General features: G+C 34.7%; 2 protein-coding genes and 1 pseudogene across 2 annotated transcripts; 1 reads left to right on the plus strand and 2 right to left on the minus strand.

Moving 5' to 3' along the window:
• The first annotated feature begins 318 nt into the window (after positions 1–318).
• Positions 319–6,339, plus strand: LOC107935362 (uncharacterized). Its single transcript, XM_016867954.2, has 13 exons — positions 319–557; positions 686–844; positions 945–1,196; positions 1,289–1,408; positions 1,675–1,755; positions 2,165–2,260; positions 2,480–2,575; positions 3,025–3,078; positions 3,176–3,379; positions 3,895–4,020; positions 4,347–4,412; positions 4,551–4,850; positions 5,643–6,339. Exons 1-13 carry the CDS (start codon positions 495–497, stop codon positions 6,117–6,119), a joined length of 2,094 nt encoding a protein of 697 aa, XP_016723443.2. The 5' UTR covers positions 319–494; the 3' UTR covers positions 6,120–6,339.
• A 92-nt stretch (positions 6,340–6,431) lies between these two features.
• Positions 6,432–7,779, minus strand: LOC107935378 (bZIP transcription factor 11). The gene has a single exon (XM_016867974.2). The coding sequence runs from the start codon at positions 7,110–7,112 to the stop codon at positions 6,615–6,617; it is 498 nt and encodes a 165-aa protein (XP_016723463.1). The 5' UTR covers positions 7,113–7,779; the 3' UTR covers positions 6,432–6,614.
• A 948-nt stretch (positions 7,780–8,727) lies between these two features.
• On the minus strand, positions 8,728–11,138 carry LOC107935394 (mitogen-activated protein kinase 7-like; annotated as a pseudogene).
• Positions 11,139–23,862: the final 12,724 nt, after the last annotated feature.

Here is a 23,862-nt window from a genome sequence, read left to right on the forward strand (position 1 = left end):
AAGGCCAAATTGATAGAATTTGTAAATATAAAGAATCAAATTTGTTAGATTATTTAGAATCAAAACCAAACTAATAGTATGTATAAGTGTCGGTGGCTAAATGTTAAACCAGGTCACGCCATTATTTCTGTTAACAATTTAACTGAGGGTGACAATAACAAAAACAATAAAAAATGTTAGTGACAAAATTGAAAATTTTTGTAGTTTGGTGACAAAAACAGAAACACATTAATAGTTAGATGACTAATGCTGTTGTTTACCCAAAATAAATTTACATTTTTTGTGGCCTTTAATGTTTCTATGGGCTTGAACCCATTTCTTACCCGACATGTTTCCTTTCCGGCCCTAACTCGAAGATCTGATCCAGTCCATGCTTTGTCTTCCTATGTCAGTTGAAACTTGAACCGCCCGACGGTTTTTTTCCACTTCCAGTGTTTTACAATTACATCTGATTTGCTAAGCTGACCCCAGTCAGACATTGATCCTTCAATCCCATGAGGAAACGAGATTTAGCTATTCTTATGCTCTCTGCTTTCGCCATATTCTTCTCTCTTCAGGTTCGTTTATTTCCTGTTTCTTCACTTCTATTCATCTCAGGAACCATAAACCCTAGAAACACATGGGCTTTTTAATTCCCTTCTATACTTTTACTCCATTTTTTTACTTCCTTCTTTGTTTTGTGTAGCACGAGGGAGATTTTTCGTTTAGAGAAGCGTGGTATCATTTATCCGATGAATACCCGATCAAATACGAAGCTGAACGTCTCCCCCCGCCTCTCGTTGCCGATCTGAATGGCGACGGAAAAAAGGAAGTCCTCGTCGCCACTCACGATGCCAAAATTCAGGTTATTCAATTCTTTGTAGAATAAATCAATTTATTTTTGTGGCAAAGAAAAACTATTTTTTTTCTATATTATGAATTTGATTGAATTCGGAACCTACTAGGTATTAGAGCCACACGCACGGCGTGTTGATGAAGGATTCAGTGAAGCGCGTTTGCTGGCAGAGGTGTCTTTGTTGCCTGATAAGATCAGGGTTGCTTCTGGTAGACGTCCCGTAGCCATGGCCACAGGTGTTATAGATCGAATTTATAAGTCTGGGCAACCTCAGAAACAGGTCCTGGTTGTTGTTACTTCGGGTTGGTCTGTTATGTGTTTTGACCATAATCTAAAAAAGTTATGGGAGAATAATTTGCAGGTTTGTGTACTTGGGGTTTTGAATTTGATCTATTCTGTAGCTTGTTCTCAAATTGTGTTTTTCTGATAGGCTTGGGTTTTTGTGGTGTTCAGGAGGATTTTCCACATAATGCGCACCATAGAGAGATTGCAATTTCGATAAGTAATTACACCTTGAAGCATGGGGATTCAGGTTTAGTCATTGTTGGTGGGAGGATGGAAATGCAGCCCCATGTATGTTAAGCTAAGCTTTTGTTGTTGTCGACGTCGTCTTACTGTCCCTTCTCCAGTTATAAGCTTAAAATCTTGCTGTACATTTCTGTTCACCAAGTCTGGGTTCTTAAAACTATTAGATTCAGATTACATAGGAACTGATTTTTTAATAACTTTTTAGCATTGCAGTGTTTAATATTACCAAGACTTGGATATATGGTTTGTAAAGTGGTTTTCTTTATGTTACTTTTCTTCGGTTAATTAACAAGTTTCCTTAACATTATCAGTTATACCTAGATCCTTTTGAAGAAATTGGGATGGCAGAACGAAGTGCTGAGCAGCATAGAAGAAGTGCAAATGAAAAGGAGGTATGGATGTATCATTGTCCATCGATGTTAAACATCTGCTTGCTTACTATTATTTATGTTGGTATTCCCATGTTTATGCAAAGAGATTTAATATAACCCAGGCATGTTAACTCTGCTGCTGAACAGCCCCCCATTTCACACACTTTCTTGAGTGCTTCCTTCTGTTATGTTCCATTTTTTTTTTCTTTTTGCTACTTTAGTCTTTTTAAACTTGTCTGTCAAATACCTAGAAGTTGTCATTCTGGCATTAACCATTTGAACCTGTCAAAGTTCAAAATGATTTCTATTATTCTCTCTATTTGAGCTCCTTGATGTTCCTGCACTTCTATGCACAAAATCTGCAGCATTAGAAATAAGTGGATGTCACTCCTAGTTTCATGATCTGAATACCGATACATATCCTATATAGGCTTCTGAAAACTCTGGAACTGTGAATTTACGTCATTTTGCTTTTTATGCATTTGATGGACGAAAAGGTGGACTTCGATGGTCTAGAAAGAACGAGGTATGCTTCTTTATTTTCAGAAATATTTTTTAAAATTTTCATCATTATTTTCTGTAGTTCTCTTTGCAGTTCTGCATATCTTTCACCAAATGTTAAGCTTTTGGGAGAATATAAGTGCTGCTTTATAGTTGCTGTCACCTTATTTGCAAGTTTGGTGCCTTTATCAGCTATCTTTTCCTTTGCTACATGCTGATATAATCATTTTATTTTTTGGTTTAGAATATTGAAGAACATTCTTCAGATTCATCACAGCTAATTCCACAACATAACTACAAGCTTGATGTGCATGCTCTGAACACTCGTCAACCTGGTGAGGTATGCTTTAAGGCCATTTGGATTATTATATATCTCTGAAGGAGGTTATAAACTTTAAGTGCTTTGGGGAAAAAAGATACTAGTAGCTGAATCTTATTTGTTAATTGACTCGTCATTATTCAAGTAAAAATCATAGGCAGCTGGTTTTTTTCTAGCTTCACATATGTTTTCCTGGTTACATTCATCTTTGTTTTGTGAGTCAAATTTTCAGTCAAATACGAGTCTCATTTCACCTGCTATTAAAGCACACTTTTTCTCTCATGTTTCTAGTTTTCTGTAACTTTTAACCAATCTAAGTTGTGGATATTTGTCTAATTGCGTTGGTATGTTTATTTCTTTTAAAGCATTTCCCCTATCTAGATGCTTCCCAATGCGATAATCTTTTGATTTTTTTCCAATCTAGTTGAATCAATCTCAAGTATAGAATCTCTTAGACATGTGAACTGTAGTTTGAATGCAGGGAATTTAGAGAATCAATCCTTGGAGTTATGCCACATCATTGGGTAAGCTATTATTAGTACATGCTAATTATGAACTTCTCTGTTCTTTTCATACTCAAGAATGTGAGGGATTCATGTTACATCTATCTGTTTTCTCTAGGATAGGAGAGAAGATACATTGTTGAAGTTGTCACATTTCAAGCGACATAAGAGGAAAACATTGAAAAGAGTACCTGGAAAGTCAACAACATATCCTTTTCATAAGCCTGAGGAACACCATCCTCCAGGGAAGGATGATTCAAAAAAAATTTCAAACTTGATTGGAAAAGCTGCCAAGTATGCCGGTTCAGCAAAATCTAAGAAGGTAAGTTTTTCAATGGGATTGCGTACTTCTGTCAAAACATTCATTCAGAAGTTTAGAGGAGAGTATGGACATGAAGGTTTTTCAGTTATTTGGCTGGTTTCATTTTAGCTGTGATGCTATGTATCTTGTAGTTCATTGGAATGACACCTCATATGCACCTCTTTTCTTATATATCTATGTTCTCCTTTGTTGCGACTTTTCTTTGACTTTGATGCATCTAATTGCCGCCTTTTGCTGCTCCACTTAGTTGGTCTTGTACACTAGGAGACCCAACCCTGTGACAAACTTATTTACTGAAGGATATTGCTTATATTGTATGACCTCTCAGTTTTGTTATCTTGTCAGTTTCTCTTTTGTGATTTCCAGATATATTCCAAACTGAGTTTTTCCTTGCAAGATATGTTTACCATGTAAATTTTTAATGATTAGTTTTTTTCCTTGATTCACGAAGGAAACAGTCCATGGAATTTATCTTATAAATGCCTATAATTTTCTTCTTTACTCTTTTGTTGCAGCCAGTGGCTTATATTCCAACCATAACAAACTACACCCAGCTCTGGTGGGTTCCTAACGTTGTTGTGGCCCATCAAAAGGAAGGGATTGAAGCTGTTCATTTGGCATCTGGTCGAACTGTATGCAAGGTGACTGTGACTCTCACTATGTGCTTTTAAATATAATGCTTTGTGAGAATGGCTGAACTAATTTGTGTCTAAATTTCTTTCACTGTCTGTTAATATGAAATGCTACTTTTGTAATTTGAAAGTCAGCCTCTTTTTTTTTTTTATCGGAAACCTTTTCTTGATCTAATTTTCAGCTTTAGTTATATTTTTTTCTTCCCTCATGAAATATGCATTGCAATTGTCAAATGTACCTACTGTTAGCTTTTAAATACAATGTATTCATGCTATATGTCAAGATTGTATATTGCTATACTGAATTGATGGATAATATTTATTGATTTCATCAGCTTCATCTTCAAGAAGGAGGCCTTCATGCTGATATCAATGGAGATGGAGTCCTGGATCATGTCCAGGTGCGGACTTCTCTTTTATTTTATTATATTACCTTGTACCAAATTGTTTTTGTTGTGCATCTCATATTTAAAAACGACTCTATTAGTACGAATGTTCTAACTGCTTCTGAAGTGACCACTTATATTTGTTCTCCTCAGGCTGTTGGTGGAAATGGTGCTGAGCAGACAGTTATTAGCGGATCAATGGAGGTGCTGCGACCTTGTTGGGCTGTGGCAACCTCTGGAGTACCAGTTCGAGAACAACTATTTAATGCTTCAATATGTCATCATTCCCCTTTCAATTTATTCCAGCATGGAGAGTTCTACAGAGGTTTTGGTCGAAGTAGTCATGTTGCTTCTTTAGAAGTTGCGACACCCATTCTGATCCCCAGAAGTGACGGACATAGGCATCGTAAGGGGAGCCATGGTGATGTTATTTTCTTGACAAATCGAGGAGAGGTATGCTGCTGTTCTGTGTCTAATGTTTTTGTAGCTACCATGGCATTGGATTGAAGATGCATACATTTGAGTTCTGGATTCTTTTCTAAAAGAAAAAGAACAATATCTTTGTCATTTATTTGAACCTATAGATTTGAAATTTATAAAAAAGCCTTCCTAGATTTTGGGTTTTTGGAATATCTAGTTACGTACTTTATTAGGCAGAATCTGTCCTTATTTCATGTTACGTGTGAACATGGAATGAGTGATACCTTTACTACTGTGGTTTTTTGGATGAGAAAGCAAATTTATCATCCGAAGGAAGCAGTTAAACTGGTAGGTCAAAACTTTTCTAGCCCATCTAGCTAGAGGACAATGAATCATATTAAAAAAAAAAATGGAAAGAAGGCTGAGCCATTTAATCCCCTAGTTATACAAAGACTCCTATTTACAAGAAGTTTGCTTTGATTGTCCTTGCTAGTCTTATTTTGATAGCCTCCTTAATATATGCAAGATCTTGACAGAGGATTCTGGTAACCTGCCGTATATCCTGTTATTCCTCTCCCTTCTTTCCTGATAGATGTAAGCATTCCACGTAATAGAGATGGACACACCCTATAGGTAACTCTTTCATCTGAAACTTCCCCCCCTAGTAGCCACTCCTCTGTGAAGCTGACGTAGTTGCACAAGCTCCTTGGCTGGTATTGTGCAATCTTGCAACTACTGGGTTCAGTAATTCATGTATTGTTTTCATTTTGTTAGATTTTTACGTAAGCTGAAGTTTTGGAACTTAGAATGCATTAATCCTCGCAGGTAACTGCATACTCTCCTGGCTTGCATGGACATGATGCTGTTTGGCAATGGCAGCTCCTGACAGATGCTACATGGTCAAATCTTCCTTCACCTTCAGGGATGATGGAAGGCGGTATGGTGGTTCCAACATTCAAGTCGATCTCATTGCGAGTGCATGACAATCAGCAAATGATCCTTGCTGCTGGAGACCAAACAGGTGTAATTATTTCTCCCGGAGGAAGTGTATTAACATCAATCGATCTTCCTGCTCCGCCCTCCCATGCCCTGATTGCCGAGGACTTCTCGAATGATGGGCTCACTGACCTTATTCTTGTAACCTCAAGTGGAGTATATGGTTTTGTCCAGACACGACAACCCGGTGCCCTCTTTTTCAGCACACTGGTCGGTTGCCTTTTACTTGTGATGGGAGTACTCTTTGTCACTCAACACTTAAATTCAATGAAGGGTAAACCTCGTGCTTCATCTGGTCCACGGTAAAAAAGCAGTTTCGTTTTATAGTCTTGACTACCAAAGATCACCCGACAGTTGAGTGAAAGATGGCTGTAATAGAAGTTACAACACTCTGGAATTCCAAGAGATCGAAGATTTTTAGGCTCATAGTTCTCGACTTTGTATGATTTATGTTATGCAGATTTGGATTGAGAATGGAGGTGGATCATGTAACTTGTTTTGAAGTTCAAGAAAGTTTTACCATAAATTTTGTGAAGTCTCGATTATTTTTTTCAATTTCAATCATCATAATTGATTGTGGTGGTATTTATTACATTCATAATAATAATAAACGCAGTGTAACTGAAAATGCATCTGCATTGCAATTTGAATTTCTAAATACAACATAAATAATACAAGTAAAACGAGGTAAATAAAAGAAAAGAACTCTGGGGCATTTGAAAGCACTAGTAAAAGATAAAAAGAGCAACATCAATGAACAACCAGAAAGCCAGGGTACACTGCAAAGACCTGATTAATCAATCAATACATCATCATGTCAGCAGAAGGCATAAAGGGTTGATTGGTTGTGGAAAAATTCCATGGATTCATTAAACTATCATCATTGAGCTGATGATGAGGATGACAGTAGGCCGCCTGGTCAAAGTTAGTGTCATTTTGGAGAACCCCATTGCTGGAGTTTATGAAATGAATGATTTCATTGAGAGATTGCAACCTGTTGCTGAGCTCAGTCATCTGAGCTCTAAGAACCAAGTTCTCAGCCTCAACGTTGGAGTAAAGCTGCGTGGTGACATTGATGCTTGTGTGGATCTGGTTATTGTGGTTGGTGAGATTAGAAACTTGGGCCATCAGTTCATCCAGGTGCTTCTGTTTACGCATCCGAGAGCGACGTGCAGATTCCCTATTGGATAGCATTCTCTTGCGCTTCCTTTCATCCAAAATCGGCTGAAAATCCTCCGATGAACTCGAGCTTCTCAGCGTGCTTGAACCTGAGGATGCTCCACTGCTTGAAGTAGCCATAAGTAACAACAACAATTATAATAAACAAAACAAAAGAAACAACAACTGGCCTCAGAACCCAGAAATTTTATTATGCAAAGAAACTCAGATATGGAATTCTATATGAAAAATGGTGAAGAAAAGCTGAAGAAAATAAGGGCGGGCTATGGGGTTACAATCAGAAGGAGAGAGAGAGAGAGTTCATGAAAAAACGTAGAACCAGTAAAGGAAAACAACAGAGAAAGATTGAACAAGATGGGTCCTGCGCCTCAGAGTAGAGTTGATCATAAACCCAGAAAGGAGGATTTCACTGAGTACGGGAGACATGAGTCCTCAAACATCAGGAACAAGATGTTGATGAGCATTCAAAAACACACAAATAAGAGAAACAACAAGAAAAGAACTATGAGATATTGATTATATTAATGTGAGATAAAAAGAAAACCAGACATGGAAGGACGAGAGATCTAGAGAAAGAAAGGAGTTTGTTAAAAGCTAAAAGGGAAATCAAGATGAGATGAGAAAGTAAAGAGGTTGATGAAGTATTTTATTGTGAATTTTATAGACAGGAAAATGCCCACTGGAAATTTAAAACAGATAAAAACTAGAAAGTTGAAAGTATGGTCTTTTTATTAGCAAGTAGCAGTTGCAAAATTGATGTTGGCAAGCTTGCTGAGTTACCCCACTGTAAAAACAATGAATGGCTACAACAGTGTCATGTAATGTTAAGGGTTTTTTTTTTTTTTTCTACTTCTGTCGGCTTCAGACAGTCGTTTTCTTGCTAGCCTGGCAGGTTGCAGTAAATCTTCATTTCTGGATTGCAATTTATGTTGTGTTCTAACAAGCTAATTCAAGAAAATGGTAAAGTAAACCAATAGTGCTTCCATGGGAAAAAGGACACTGTTCTTCACGGAGTCTCTATATAAGCCGTACAAGTCACATGCGTTCATGTCGGATTTCTGAAGATTGGTCCCCATAAAAAAATGCAGGCACTAGTGTTTTATGTTTGCCATTATTATTCTTAAATTTCAAGCTCATGGCTGGTCTGGTGTAAAGCATGTGGACCCTGCAAAGACCCAGGAGCTGATTATGGCGCTCTCAAAACAATTTTATATTTAAGATTCCCTTTAACTAATCTTTTGTTTACTGTGTCAGTAGTATATAATGTAAATTCTTTATTCATCTCTTAATTACCTTTATTTACTTAAATATTTTAAGAATCCAAAAAATCTGGACATCCAATGTACCACAACTCATTAATTTCTTTTAACAATGTTGAAATTGTTGGCTGGCTGGCTGGCTGGTTTAGACTTTGAACTGACCACATTAATCTTTTGAATTTTTCCCAGAGGGAAATAATAAATAATTAATTAAGTCGTTCAACACAACAGCAGATATTTGATTTAGAATCCTTTCAAACACATGCATATGCCACAGAAGATTCCTAGTTGCTGCAAATTGCAAACATTGTTTATTTTACTTTTTAGACTAAAATGTGGGCGCAAGCTATGATTAAGTTGATATATTTGAAGGAACCTTCAAGCCACAACTATGGTTTTGACTAACCAGGGTTTAAAGCTGTGTTTAACCTTGATTAAGCCTTAATGCTTGAACAGGAAAAGTAAAAATCCAAAACTATTTCAACTCGATTTATTTTATTTCAAAACCCGAACTAATTAACAAGGTGTTAAAAGACAAAATGTTTTGCTCAATTGGTAAGCTCCAAGGTAGAATTCTCTATACCAATACCAATACTGTTTCTGTAAGCAAAGCTAAAACAATGTGGTGTAAGCATTTCTTGACGCAGCCTCTGGGTGGTAGTGAAGCATCTCACTTAACATCATCTCCCTAATCATTTCTTCTCCCATGTTTTCATCAATGTCGAGATTAATCGGGACTCGGGCTGGTGGATTGCACCTTGGATCATATAGTGTTGCCATGTAAGGATGTTGGAGTGCTTCTGTGACAGTAATTGTCTTGGACGGGTCGAAAATAAGCATCCTTTGCAACAAATCTATGGCTAAAGGATCGGCTTGAGGGTATAAACGAGACAAATGGATGCCCCTAGAGAAAGGAAGTGACTCGATATACCTTCTGGCTTTGGGATTATCAATAAACTGAAGATCAGCCTCCTGCTGGCTTCCGAGGACACCAATAATTAGATTAAGCTGGTTGAGGCATCCTGTTCCGGGGAAGATAGGTCTCCGACCAAGAATCTCCGCAAAGATGCATCCTACTGACCAAACATCAATGGAGGTGCCATAATTGTCGCAACAGAGTAAGAGTTCGGGTGAGCGGTACCAACGGGTGACAACGTACTCTGTCATGAATTGTTCATTGCCTCTGCTGGTTCGAGCCAACCCAAAATCACATATCTTGAGGTCACAGTTAGCATTGATGAGAAGGTTCCCTGGCTTCAAGTCTCGATGCAGGATGTTTGCCGAGTGAAGGTACTTCAGTCCTCGTAGTAGCTATAATATAACACCAAAGGTTAGTTACAAGCTGATGAACACATTTGAAAGCAAAGGGAAAATTTCCCAGTACCTGAAAAAGAAAATACTTGCAATGATCATTAGAAAGTGGCTGAGAAGACTTGATAATCTGAAGCAAATCCGTGTCCATAAGCTCATAAACCAAGTAAACATCCTTAAAACTGGTTCTCTGAGTTGGCATCATAAAATCTTTCAAAGCAACCACGTTGTCATGTAGAATGTCTGAGAAGTTTCAACTCCCTCAAAGTTCTCAACGCATCAACGTGATTCTGGAACACATTGCTGATCTTCTTTATAGCCACTTTCTCATTGGTTTCCCTGTTGATTGATGAGCATACAATGCCGTATGATCCTCTTCCTATTGGCTTGATTGGAACATACTTTGTGTCAACCTCGAATAGGGTTTGCCACATTGTATAGTAATGCTTCCCCATTGGCTTCAACCCATTCGGTGGCTCCACTGGCATTGCCATTCCCCTGAAATTCCCACATCACCAAAATCACCATTAACAAAAAAAAGAACAAACTTAAATGTAACCCAAAAGGTTAAAAAGAAAAGAAAAGGGTTTGGAATCAATTCTTACTTGCCGCTTCCACTTCTTTGTTTTGATTTTCACTTTTTCCCTATAATGAAAATCAGGAAACCCGACCTTTTCTGCTACCCTTTTATTTAATCAATCAGCAACTCCAAATTCCTCAAAATTTATCATTCCCTTGTAAAATTTCAAACTTTCACCTCCACTTTTTCCAAAAAAAAAAAAAAAACCCTTGTTCCCACTCTTTTGTTTAATCTCTAACCCAACTCCAAATTCACAAATTTGAAACCATTCCACTGCAGAAAAACAGAAAGCCTCTTCATTTGTCTTTCCCAAAAATGAAAGTTGGGTCTTTATGCAAAATTCTTATCCGAAACAAAGACAATTGACCTTATCTGAGTCTAAATTTCTGATCAAAGAGACAAAAGAGAGAAGAGAAGATATAAAGGGGGGGGGGGAGCCTTCTAAGGTTCTTAACCATTACTTGAGAGTCCAAGGAAAGAAATAACTAAAATTGACTAGAGCTTTTGTTTTCCATCAATAATTCCTATCAGTAGCATAGGAGAGTCAGAATGGAGGTGAAAGCTTTGCCATCCCAATGACTAAAGTTGGCTTGGCTGATAAAAACGTGGAAGGAATGCTTCTTCTTTTCAACTACAGTCTTGGCTTTTCCTTCAATCATCGACTCCCCATTGTGACTGTTTCAACGATACATTGGATTTCTTTCTATTTTCAAGTAAAGCTGCCGCCCACGTGTGCCCACCGTTTTAGGCCGCCTGGCTTGCTTTGGTTTGCCGAAATCCATATTCCCCACAATTGCAACTATTTACGAAAGATTCAGATTGAATAAAACACGTATCATTGTGGCCTTTGGATAACAAATTACTTTAGATGATGGTTACTAAGTACATATTTTTTTAGTAATTTGAAGTTGTCACGTCTTTCCTTTTCATTGCTTAAAATTGCACTCGAGACACTACGTGGAGAAAAAAAAAAACAAAAAAAGCAAAATGAAGATCAATATAAAGGATTATTGGATTGAAATTATTTATCATACTTTTTTACAGTAAACCTTCACCAAAGGAAGGTACGAACATGGCGGAAAAGAGAAGGTACACGACCGCCAAAAGCTTTAATCCCCAAGCCTCCATAATTCCAGTTCACGCGATTAATCTGAATTAGAGTTGGGCTTGAATTTTTTCTAAGTTTGGTTTATTAAGATTCAATTTCTTTAAATTCAAGTTCAGATACTTTTGAATTTAAATTTTTCGAGTTTAAATTATTTTATATTTGTATCGAGCTAATTATAATTTTTTACAAATTTTTATTTATTCTAAAATTATTACATGGTTATTTATATATTTTATAGGTTAAATTCTGTTGTTAGCTTATGTATTTTGCATAAGTTCTAGATTTAGTACATGTACTTTAATTTCATCAATTTTAATAACTGTATTTTTTAAATTTTGAAAATTTGATCTCTATATTTTTTGGATTTTGAAATTTTATTCTTAAGATAAATGACAGTTGTTAAATATATTAACTGATTTTAGTAATATGTGTGAATGGCAAGCTGACATGATATTATACATACAATAATATATTTGACGTATAAAATTTTAAAAATAATAAAATTTAATAAAATTAATAGTTGCCATTTAGTCTGGACTAAAATTTAAAAATTCTAAAAGTACAAAGACTAAGATAACTAAATTAAAGTATAGGTATTAAATCGATAACTTACTTAAAGTATAGAGTCTAATAGTATAATTTGACTTATTTTATATTAGATAAAGAAGATGAAATAATGTTGTGATATCAAAGAAAGAAGGCTATTCATAAACAATGTTAATTTTCTACTTTTTATAATTTTTGAATTATTTATAAGGATTAATTATAATTTATTTTTATCCTAATTGACACGTTTGAATTTAGGATGTTTCTCTAGCTTGAGATCTGGGAGTTGAACTTTGAGTTGATTTCATGTTTATATATTTGGATTTATATAATTGTATGAATTTATGAAATTTAAAAATATCTTCTTCTTTTTGAATATTAAATTATTTTTCTTTTCCCTTTTAACTGCTAAACAAGTTTTAAATTTTTTTATTAAGGGAAAATGGTTTAAAATTAATTATTAATTTATAAAATTGGAATATTAAATTTTTGTATTTGTTGAGATTGGTTTATGAAGAAATGGATGTAGATGATGAAATCGGGGAGACAGAAAATAGATTAGAGGTGACCTTCCGAGATACACTCTCATGCTTAATTTGAATGATGTGATGCATGCCCAAAGTTGCCTAAGCTTGTGCCCAATCTAACTCAGTGGGCAGGATTGCTTTTTCCCACATTTCGAGGGCTCTTAGGCTCTGTAAGGACAAGGGACAAATAAACTAGTATTTTTTGTTGTTAAGGCCTGAGCCCGCTATTTATCATATTTATCATTTAAAATTTAATTTCTATTTATTTTTTTAAAATAGTTTCTATTTAAAATTTAACATAAATATTTATTATTAATTATTTTTTCTATAAATTATTTTTCATATAATAATCTAATGTTTATAATTACATTTCCATAAAACAATTAATTATAATTTATCTATATCTTAATTTTATTTTAAAAAGTATAATATAATTATATTTATTATTAATGACTGTTGTAGCTATTTAGTTATAATTTTTTACTTTTTTTTTTAAAAAAATTTTGGGTTAGACTTATCTTAAGCTTAGGATAGATCGATCTCGAACTTAAATTTTTACTAGCTTAGACTTTCTCAAATTTGAATTGTTATTGAGCAGGCTTTTAGGCCTATTTTACCAGCTCAAATTTTGACACTAAACAAACATAAAAACAACTAAAACAACAGTAAACAACAATATAACCACATTACAATCAAAGTAAAGAAGGAGAAACACTTAGAGCACTAGTCATCATCAAACTACAAACATGGAGAGAAACGAAGGAATCAAAGCCTAGATTAGAGGCTTTTCAACCACTTGTGCTTGGAGATTTGCCACTAGTAAATTTAATATCCGAGAATCGATAACACTCCCTATCAAGGGTTATTAGAACTTGAAAAGACAAATAAAAATTTAAGCACAGAAGCCAAGCATATAAGAGAGAAAAAAGACTCACAACTAGCCAAGAAAAACCAACAAAGAAATAAAAGAGGCAAACAAATTCAGTCCTACCCGACCAATATAAGCAAGCAATAGAGGCCACCTCATAGCCTACTACTGAGAAAATTAGAATTAATGTTCTGAAATAAAAAAAGGAAAAAGAAAAGAAAGGGAGAGAAAATAGGGAAAAGAGGAAAGAGGGAACTAAGGTTTTTGAAAGGCAACTGACTACCAATGTAACAGTCCACCCGACGAAGTCTTTATACCTAGTTACTGTTTATTATGTTATGGTATTAAGCGTAGCTATGAGAAAGTAAGATGTTAATTTTGTTTAAGTATATTATTTTGTGTATGCGCAAATTGGGGAATCATGTGTTTTGGCGAGACCTATGGGTTGGCGAATTCTTCTATTGAGTATATGCCATCCCAAAAGTTTAGGCGAATTCGTTAAGTTTGCAGTTAACAGATTTGTTATTATTTTAATAAGACAGTTTAGTTAGCCAAGTAAGAACTGGTTAGAATGGAACTAAGATACTATAACTAATAAGACTTAAATGATGATAAGTGCACTTAATCACGAAAATCAAGAGTGTTAGTGGAATAATCTAATCCTTCCACTAAACCTTGTCTCCGAGCTTAGGTATATAATGATATCAGTGTCTTCACTGAAAAACTTTGTATTTTCTTTTGCATCCATCTTTTTCTTGATTTACTCTGGATTCACTGAAAAGTTTAAGTCCAGAAACCTGTCTGAAGTTGGATTTGCTATATTCAACCAACTCCTACGTTTGTTTTAGCTCTATGGTAAATACTGATGAACCTTAGGTTATTTTCATAGTTATTTACGTATTTTTAACTCTGAATGCATAAGTATCAGATTAGTATGTAAGGAAGGAAGCTTCTTGATTCTAAGTTAAATGTTAATGTTTCTTGCATGCATGTTTGGGTTCAATGGTGTAACGATCTAATAAGTTTAATTATTTATATTTTAGCTCAAGACATTATAGAAGGTCTGAGTGATAAAGTTAAAGGTCCTGCTATATAGGCTTTATTGTATTTCTGGTGAGTTCCTTCATACTTCCATGTGTGTGGTATTCATGTTTAATATTTCATGTAAGGTAAGTATTAATGCTCTGTAAAGGTGAAGTGTGCATATATGAAAAATGGTTGCTCAAAGTTGTCAGTATGGACCTGTAATGTTTGTTTTAAAGTGTAAGAACCATTCTTCATGCTTAGGCCACTACCTTCTGTTTCTGTCAAGAATGATATGGATTGGATCATGGAAAAAATATTAAGGAAAAAATATTTATGGTGATGCCTTCAATGGAATGTACATTGAACTGACAGATCACAATACATGAAAATGGTTGTGTAGCCTATGGTAGGGCAAATGTATGTTGCAAACCAGATTGGTAAATCATGAGAAATGATATAAACAAAGGAAAATGAATGAAATATATGATATGAATCTGATTAAGGACTTGGGAACATAGCTGATATGAAGAAGGTTTATTTGTATGGTCATGTGGGAGTAGTGTATGCACTAAAGGAATAGTAAATCGACAAATAGATTGTCTGTGTATGGTACTCGCCATTTGGCGAACTATATGGTTGTGCTTGATTTTTTTATGTGATTTGCTTGAAGTATTAGTGGTTAATGATAAGACTTCTTCTGGAACTCACTAAGTTCTTTTGAACTTATGTTGTTTTCCTTCATAGGATTACTGTTGAAAGGAGACATTTTGTTAGACTACGCCAGAGGACATCTTTTACTGTGAAACTTCTGTTATTTTATATTATGCATGACTTATGGGGGGTGATGTCTTATTGTAATTTGAGAAGAATTTTTATTCGAGACCTATATTGATAAACTATGGTTTTGTGAAGCTTCATTTGAGATATGAAATGGTTTTCAAGTGTTATATTTTATACGATGAAAAAATTTCTTATTAAAGCTTATACGACACATGGCTTACATATATGTTATTATTTGTATTAAATGTTTAATACAAAACCCCAGTTTACAAAGTATACTTTATTTTTTATTAAAAAATTGATAATTCCTCTGCAGTGGCATGTCTTACTCGGATCCTTCTAAAGGAGTCAGGTTTGGCGTGTTACAACCAAACTGGCCAAGTTAGTAAGATAAGCTAAGGTTTTAGCTGAAAGCAAAAGAGATAAGGGAGGGAGGTTTTGATATGAGACAGGAAATTTCTTTTTGATTAGATTGAATGTATTGAAAAGATCTAACACCCACTTAAGAAATTAAGTGAGAAAAAAAACTATCCAACTTGCTAAAGGAGGCCTCAAGCTTGTTATTACACCAAGTGAACCTTCCACCCTTCAGTGGTAAATCAACTAACTTCATTACATTAATGAAATTAAAAAAAAAACCAAACAAACCTGTCATAGATTGATTTATAGAGCTCTGATTTTTTCATCCAAAGATTTAACAACAATGAAATCGACACTGACACACTAAGGCACTTAAGAAAATGCTAACATTTTTTGTAGCATACCAATTTGCTTTTGAAGTTTTTATTATTAACAACACCAATAAGCAATAAGAATCTCGATGATGTGACCCTATCTTTAGCCTAAAAAAATCATTTCCTTACATTACGATAAAAACCTTTAGCCCTTTCATGACCATTGCCCAGAATCCTACAAAGATTTAACTATTTGAGTGTCAACACTTTCCGTTTTTGTCTCTGGTAAGCAAATCATCTTAACCTTTCTTTTATTTCTAACATTCCTGACAAACCTCAAAATTGACCTCCTATTTACCCCCTAAAATTCCAAGTCATTATTTTAAACATCATAACCATAAATGAAACAAAGAGGAACTAATCAAAGACAAGCTAGAATACGTCGGGGCTACACCTCTCCCTTGTCTTCCTTCTTCTCTCCCTTTATTGAACTCTATCTTTAACCTTTTGCTCACTTACCATACTTTCTCGATTTTGCACCGAATTTGGGTATTTCTATACATTTTGTTTTCATTGGACGCTAAATATTGTGAATGAGTCACTAACTTCATCTAATATTCATTTCTCCAATTGTTTAGTTTAAATAACAGCTCACATTTTTTTTATAATAGTTAAGAGGTCACATGACCTTATTTTACTAAACCAAAGGAAATTTTCCACTTTCACATTTTCAAAAATTTCAAGCTTGCCCTTACTAAATCAAAAACTCTCTTTGTTATATTAAAGCCTTAACTTTAAGTTTTCACCATGAAAGTTGCTTCCTTTAATACTCTCCATTTTCCTTCGATCATCACAGAAATGACACTAACACAACCATTTCCAACTAGGTTCAAAACAACCCATTTCCTTAAACTCCCTCAAATCTTCCAAAACAACCACCTTTTTAAAGAAATTCATTGAATTCCTTGAGCTTAAATAATTTTTCCTTATATGAATGGCTATTATAGTGAAATGATTCTTTGAGTAAGACCATGCAAACAGTGGCAGAGCCAAGGGGCTGGCAGGAGCCTCGGTCTCCCTAAAATGAAAAAAATTTCATTTGGACCTTTTATAATTTATAAAATTTTAAATTAGTAATGGTAAAATTACACTTTGCCCCCACAAAATAATAAAATTTTGATTTAGTTCTTTAAAAAGTATAAATATGAGTATTAAAATGATGAAATTACAGTTTTACTATCTTAAAAAATTACAATTTAATTTTGGCCCCCCTCAAAGAAAATTTTCTAGCTCCACCACTATCTGCAAATATAAGTTAAGTCCAAATTGGGATCATATTACATCCAAAAAAAAAGTTGTTCAAATAAAAGTCTACTAATTGCTTCCTTGAAGCTCAAAATTGGATGGATTTTATGGGTGAATAGTCTTTAGTCATTAGATTAAACACATGAGTTCAATTATAATTTGTTATATGCATTGAGAATCACATTTCCTAGAAATATTAGTATTTAAATTAAAAAGATAAATTTAGCATTTTAATATTGAGTCCAAACTTTTACATAAAATTTTTTTATTAAATAGGAATTGATGGAAGGTGATTTTTAAGATAGCAACGTGCCTTTATTTATTGGATAATTGATGTTGGGGTTTGATGTTATCAACTTGACCTATTGTCACTAGTCCCCCTCCAAAAAAAAAATTTTAACACATGTATGAATAAGCTACATGACATGTAACGAAGAATTTGTTAAGTTTCGATTTCCTCTAGGCTTTAAAATGAAAGTAAAAAAAAACATATAATCAAGATTAAATGTTTAAAGTAGGATAAAATCTTTTATAAGGTGGTAATTTTTAGATAAAGATAAATTTATTCTTTTAAATGTAATCAAATAAAAGCTTTTAAAAAAACTTCTTTTAAGTCTGTTGGTTGGCACGAGTTTTGTCTGCTGTTTGGCACGTTTGCAATTGTTTTTCAATAGTGAAAATGGAGGATGAGATGGTGAATCTAAATCTTGTTGACGGTGAGAAGGAGTCTTTCCAGGAAAACGGTGAGTTGTTGGTCGACGATTACAAGTTATCTTTAATGGATATTTGTTTGACGAAGAGTGTTGTGTACTTTCCTTCACTAAGGAACACTATGACTGATCTATGACATCCCATTGGTGGTATTTCCATCATAGATCTTAGTGACAAGCAATGTCTTTTCTAGTTCTTTTATGAGGTAGATATGAATCAGGTTTTGGAAGGGACACCATTTTTTTTTTCAATAACCATTGCTCATTCTGCATAAGAGCATGCATGGGGAGGATTCGAGCCTGATTCTCTCAGTTTATGCAGACTTCTGGGTTTAGGTACATGATTTGCTTCCAGGGCTCATGTCAGAGTTAATGGCACGACAGTTTGGATCTTTCTTGGGCTTGTTCTTGGACTATGATGCAAAAATGATGTCTTTCGGAGGGAAGTAGTTTATAAGGCTTAAAGGGGCGTGTGGTTTCCATTGAAAAAAAAAGGAAGGTTACACTAGGGACTACACAATCTATATAAGCTAAATTTTAGTATGAAAAAGTTAGTTTTTTTTTCCTTCATTTGTGGTAAGCTTCAACATTGAGAAAATTTGTCCAGTGAGAAAGAGGGTAGAGATGTCTAATATTGTGTTTGGTTGGGATATTTCACTAAAAGCCTTAGTGAGAAGACGGATGGTGGTAGTCAATTGCTAGTTGAGAGAGTCAGATGGGACTATAACTCAAGATTTGGATAAAGAAAGGAGGGATATAAGATGTAATCATGGAGGTACTTCCAGAACTATCTATCAAAATTCTAATCTCAATCTGATAGGAGTAACCAACATGCAATTGGCTCTGCCACATAGAGTATTGTCAAAATGGGACAATACCATAAATGCTATTGGGCCACAATATACACGGCCTATGAAATTGGGTTCGGATGCTAAGGATAACCCTATTCTAATTGTTAATGGTAAAAAAAATGCAGTTGACATTAGGTGCAACATCATCTATTTCAATCAATGTGGATTCGAAGGTGTTTGGGAATGCTGAATAAAGATCGACTGGCTCTACGATGCAGGGCAATCGGGTATAATGAAAACCTTAACCTGGAATGTTCGTGGTCTGGGACACCCACAAACAGTGAATCTTCTCAAGAATAAGTTGAAAGATATTTGTCCCCAAATTTTGTTTCCATACCAGAAGTTAGTGTAAGGAGGATGAAAGTAGTGAGACATAAGTGTGGTTTTGCTAATAGAATTGATGTTGGTGCTATTTGTTCTAAGGGGGTTTGTCCTTGAGTTAGAGTCAAGATTGTGTGGTGAACTTAAGAAGTTATTCTCAACACTATATTGATACGAAAGTCAGTGATGGTGAGGGCAGGATAACTTGGCGATTTATTCATTTTTTATGAACACCTTGAAGATCGAAGGCGTGGTGAGTCATGGAATTTACTTTGCCAATTGGGTCAGTGTTAGACACTTTCATGGTTGGTGGTTGGAAACTCTAATAAGATAGTGTATTCATTTGAGAAGATAGGTGGTTGACTTTGATTTGAACGAAATATGGAGGCCTTTAGATAAATTTTACAAGATTGTGATTTGAGTGACTTGGGGTTCACAGGGCAATGGTTCACTTGGGAAATAGAGTTGTTACCTATAACTAATATTCGAGAACGACTTGATTGGGGAGTGGCTAATACGGCATGGTGAACTTCTTTTCCTGACCATTCTGTTAATCACTGGACCCATTTTTTATCACTGTTTTGTCGTTGTCGATACAATTGGTCAGAAGCATGAAATGAAGATTAATGGACGATTTAAATTTAGATTTGATGCCAATTGGTGTTTGGAAGGGTCTTGTGCGGAGGAAGTTAGGCAATTTTTGTCCTTTTCATTGGACACTTTGCAGTTAAAGTTAGAAGGGTTAGGCAAACGGTTGCGATAGTGATGCAAGAATAGTAAAAGAGAAATGGAGGCACATAAAGGTAACTTAGAGGTAAGACTGACAGAATTGTATGAGTGTGATTTTGAGGAAGACACTCTTTCTGAACTTATGGAAGTCCAAATTGGCTTGAATTTAGAAGTTTATAGGGAGGAATTATTCTGGAAGAAGAAGGCACAAATTAATTAGCTTGTAAATGGAGATAAAAATACTACCTTATTTCATATTTGTGCTTCGACTTGGAGAAGGAAAAATAAAATTCTGGGTCTTGAGGATGAGCAGGGTCATTGGGTAATGAATGGAGAAGATCTGCTAACGATTGCTTTGAGCTATTTCGTAGAGTTGTTTTCGGCTTCAATGGTAGGGGATGCATAAAAAATTTATGATAATATTCAACAAAGAATTTCACTTGTAATGAACGAAGAGCTACTATCACCTTTCCGTAGGGAAGAAGTATTGGGCTGTTGTCAAATCTATGGTGTTGTTTAAAGTAGGCTTTTTTGTAAAAATAACCTTAAAAAATTAATTAATTACTTAAATAACCTATTTTTTGATAAAATACGAAAATAACCCAAAATCAACAGTAAAAGTTGGTGGAGCCAAAGTGTTTGGCGTCACCAACATACCACGTTAGCAATCTACATTAAAAATTTAATTTTTTGGTGGAGCCATGTAGAATGTTGCCACTTGTATAAATACTAAGGAAATACTTGGATTTTTAAAAGTATAAGGGAGACTTTAGCAATTTCACCTTTTTCTGGTAGACCCAAATAAATTAGCGCCATTAGATTTCAAAAAAATTTCCTGATACCTATTGGCTATTTCCCTATTCAAAGTTTCAAACAGTTTTGAGGCAAATTTTTTATTTTTTTTCCGTCAGATTCTTTGTTTTGTTTTATTACTTTTTTCTTTTTTTTTTATTTACTTTTTTTAAGTTTTTTATTTATCCTTATTTATTTTATTGTTTATTATTATTTTAAAAAATTTGAAATTTACATTTGAAATGTTTTATAATGTTTTTTTTAAATTTTAAATATATATATTTGAAATTATTTTTTAAAATTTTAAATATTAATTTTTTAATTTTAAATATATTTTTTAATAATATAAAACATTTAAATATTTTAAAGATATGACCTTTCAAATTTATTATTAGTTTTGTAATATTTTAAATGTATATTTTAAATTTTAAATATGTTTAATTTATTTTAAAATATATTATTTTTAAAGATATGACCTTTCAAATTTATTATTTGTTTTATAATATTTTAAATGTATATTTTAAATATTTTTAAAATTTTAATTATTAATTTTTTAATTATTAATTTTGAAATTAATTTTAAATATATTCAAACTTTTTTTAAAATTAAATTTAAAATTTTAAAATTTTAAAATTTAATATTTTATTTGGTGGAGCCATTTAGGATGGCTCCATCACTTTATAGTGTATTTTTTTTATTTTTTTAATATAAAAATTTAATATTTAATATTTTATTTTGGTGGAGCCTGACTCCACCTCTTGGTTCTCTAGCATATATAGAATGGTGAAATTGTTGTGTTCGGTAGGAGAGTTCAAAAAATCTATTGAAGATGAATAATGAGATGTTTTTGGTTATGTTCTTTTTTATGGTGAAATTGTAGAAGGTGATGTTGGTTGTGCATTTCAAGATCGGCAAAGAGTAGGTTTGCAATTCAAAAAAAAATGTAAAGCTAGCAGAAATGAAAAGGAAGATCAGTGCGAAAATAGCTATCCGTTGTGGAAGGGCGATGTCCAAATTATTTTACAAGTTTCCAATCTCTATAGATCCGTTCAAATTTTGTGAGATACAGCTGTTAGATGATAATGGCTTGGGCACTATGATGAAAATATGGTGGTCGACTAGGAGTGAGAACCCCCAACCAGTTGAATTATTTGCTGAGTTAGTAGACATAGAGCCTATTGAGAATGTTAGTCCAATAAGTCAACATCGCAAATTTGACTTTAATTTTAATGTTGGATGGACAGACCAATTAGAATGCGAAAGGACATCGCAAATGCCCAAAAATCCTAATTATGGTCAGAGTTCGTATAACAACCCTACCCTTAGTCTCCGTCTATAAATACATCCGGAGGTGATAATAAGCATAGAGGCAAATGTCAAAGAAATGACCAATAATGGTGAAAATTTTGATCAAGACGTTGAAGATTTTAGTGTCCCTGATGTTGATGAGGTTCTGGACGATATGATGATGAAGGCCCGGAGGAGGTTGAAGATGTTCACGACCCTTCATTCAGTAACCCGAGTCATGGCATTATTTTACGAAATGAACTTGGGGGCGAAATATTGAACGTAGATCCAGATGCAGCGCATGTATCCGAGTTCCCTAAGTACGCGGATATAGTACCTGTTCATAGATTAGCATCAAAGTCACAGTTCGAGGAGTTATTCGTTGGACAACAGTTTGAGAACATGGTGGAATATATGTTTGCTATCAAACAATACAACATGAAGTTGTCGATTGATTATAAGGTTGTCAAATCTACAACAACATTATATGTTGGGGAATGTTGGAGAGCCGGTGATGGGTGTGGTTGGCGAGTTTGAGCTGCATTTATACAGAGGACTCAACAATGGCAAATACTAAAATTAGAAGGGCATCATACATGTACTATCGCACGTATGTCTTAAGACCGCCAGAAATTGGATGTCAAAAGTATTTGCAACCGCATCATGCCACTAGTAAAAGATAGCCCAATCATTCCTATGTTGACATTGATTGCAGACATACAAGCTCGATTTCAGTACAGAGTGTCATACAGGAAAGTGTGGTGGGCGAAACAAATAGCTATACAACAATTGTATGGTGACTGGGGTTGGATTTCAGCGATGGTGAGTATATCCCAAGAATTTTCATGGACTTGCAAACGTTGCCTTATATAGGCCCTAATGGACAATTGAAACTAGGGAGAAGAGTTTTTCATAGACTATTCTGGACTTTCGATCCATGTGTTAGGGCCTTCTTCCACTGCAAACCACTAGTGCAAGTTGATAGAACATGGCTTTATGGAAAATACACGTAAATACTTCTTATTGCGGTTGCACAAGACGGTAACGAATGTACTATCAATTGCTTTTGCCATCATGGAGTCGAAGAACTTCGAATTGTGGGCATATTTCATTTGAAACTTGCGAAGACATGTTGTCAGGCAAGACAACATTTGCATTATCTCCAATAGGTCGAAGGGTCTTGTTGTTGCGATTCGACAATCTGAGGTTCCGTGAAGGCTCGTCTATTGTATTCGTCACATTATTGTCAACTTCCACATTGAGTACAAGAACAAATATTGGTGCAAATGAATTTTGAACATTGGTAAAAATATCATATTTAAATTCGTATTTGTAAATATTTCGAGTCCATTTCCTAATTGGGATTGTAATGCATTTTATTGGAATACATACGTAGGATACAAGCTGGAAGCACACTGATTCAGACATAAGTTGGTGAGGTTAGAAATTGATTTGACGAGATCCAAACCTTTTGTCAGACAGTAGTTGGGTAGCATAGAGCCGTGGCAATGGGCTTAATATTTTGACGAGGGGTACTAGTATGGTCATATGACAATTAACCTCGTTGAGGCTGTTAACTCTGTCTTGAGGTGTACGCGTCACTTACCAATTTCAATAGTTTTTTCAGCCATATTTTACAGGCTAGCAACCTTAATTCCAAAAATAGGGTTAAAACAAGTAAAATAATTATAGGCAGGACATGTGCACGTCGAAAAAATCAAGGATACCATGAAAGAGAACTCTCAAAGGGCTAGGTCGATGAATGTAGAACTATATTCCCAAAATTTGGAAAATTTTCGAGTGACAAAGTATATCGGTCGTTGGTCGGGGATCTCGCCACTGTCCTATGAAATTGATATCTGACATAGGCAGTGTGAGCGCAGGATGTTCCAAACACTAAGGTACCCGTGTGCGCATGTGGTTGCAGTGTGTACTACCTACAGTTTGAATGTCGAACAATATATCAACGATGTGTACACACTTGAACGTATGTTGCGTATTTAGGGTAACGAGTTCCCCGTATTAAGGGATGTATCGACATGGGAAGTGCAACCGCCTGCGTTCGAGATGTTGCTAGATCGATCACTATGTAGGAGAGTCAAATGTAGACCGACAACAATGAGGATTTGGAACGACATGTATATGAGAATAAGTCGATCCAAAGTGTTACACCATATGTAGAATAGTTGGCCACAA

This window comes from Gossypium hirsutum, chromosome A12 (genome assembly GCF_007990345.1).
Source record: "Gossypium hirsutum isolate 1008001.06 chromosome A12, Gossypium_hirsutum_v2.1, whole genome shotgun sequence".
In the NCBI taxonomy this organism is placed as follows: domain Eukaryota; kingdom Viridiplantae; phylum Streptophyta; class Magnoliopsida; order Malvales; family Malvaceae; genus Gossypium; species Gossypium hirsutum.

What these genes read in the sequence shown, in the direction of transcription:
- LOC107935362 (XM_016867954.2), top strand. Translation starts at nt 495, where the DNA reads ATGAGGAAACGAGATTTAGCTATTCTTATGCTCTCTGCTTTCGCCATA. An exon ending in GGATGGAAATGCAGCCCCAT is followed by an intron (nt 1,409 to 1,674) that starts GTATGTTAAGCT and finishes TAACATTATCAG; the next exon opens with TTATACCTAGATCCTTTTGA. An exon ending in CTGGTCGAACTGTATGCAAG is followed by an intron (nt 4,021 to 4,346) that starts GTGACTGTGACT and finishes TGATTTCATCAG; the next exon opens with CTTCATCTTCAAGAAGGAGG.
- LOC107935378 (XM_016867974.2), bottom strand. Translation starts at nt 7,112, where the DNA reads ATGGCTACTTCAAGCAGTGGAGCATCCTCAGGTTCAAGCACGCTGAGA.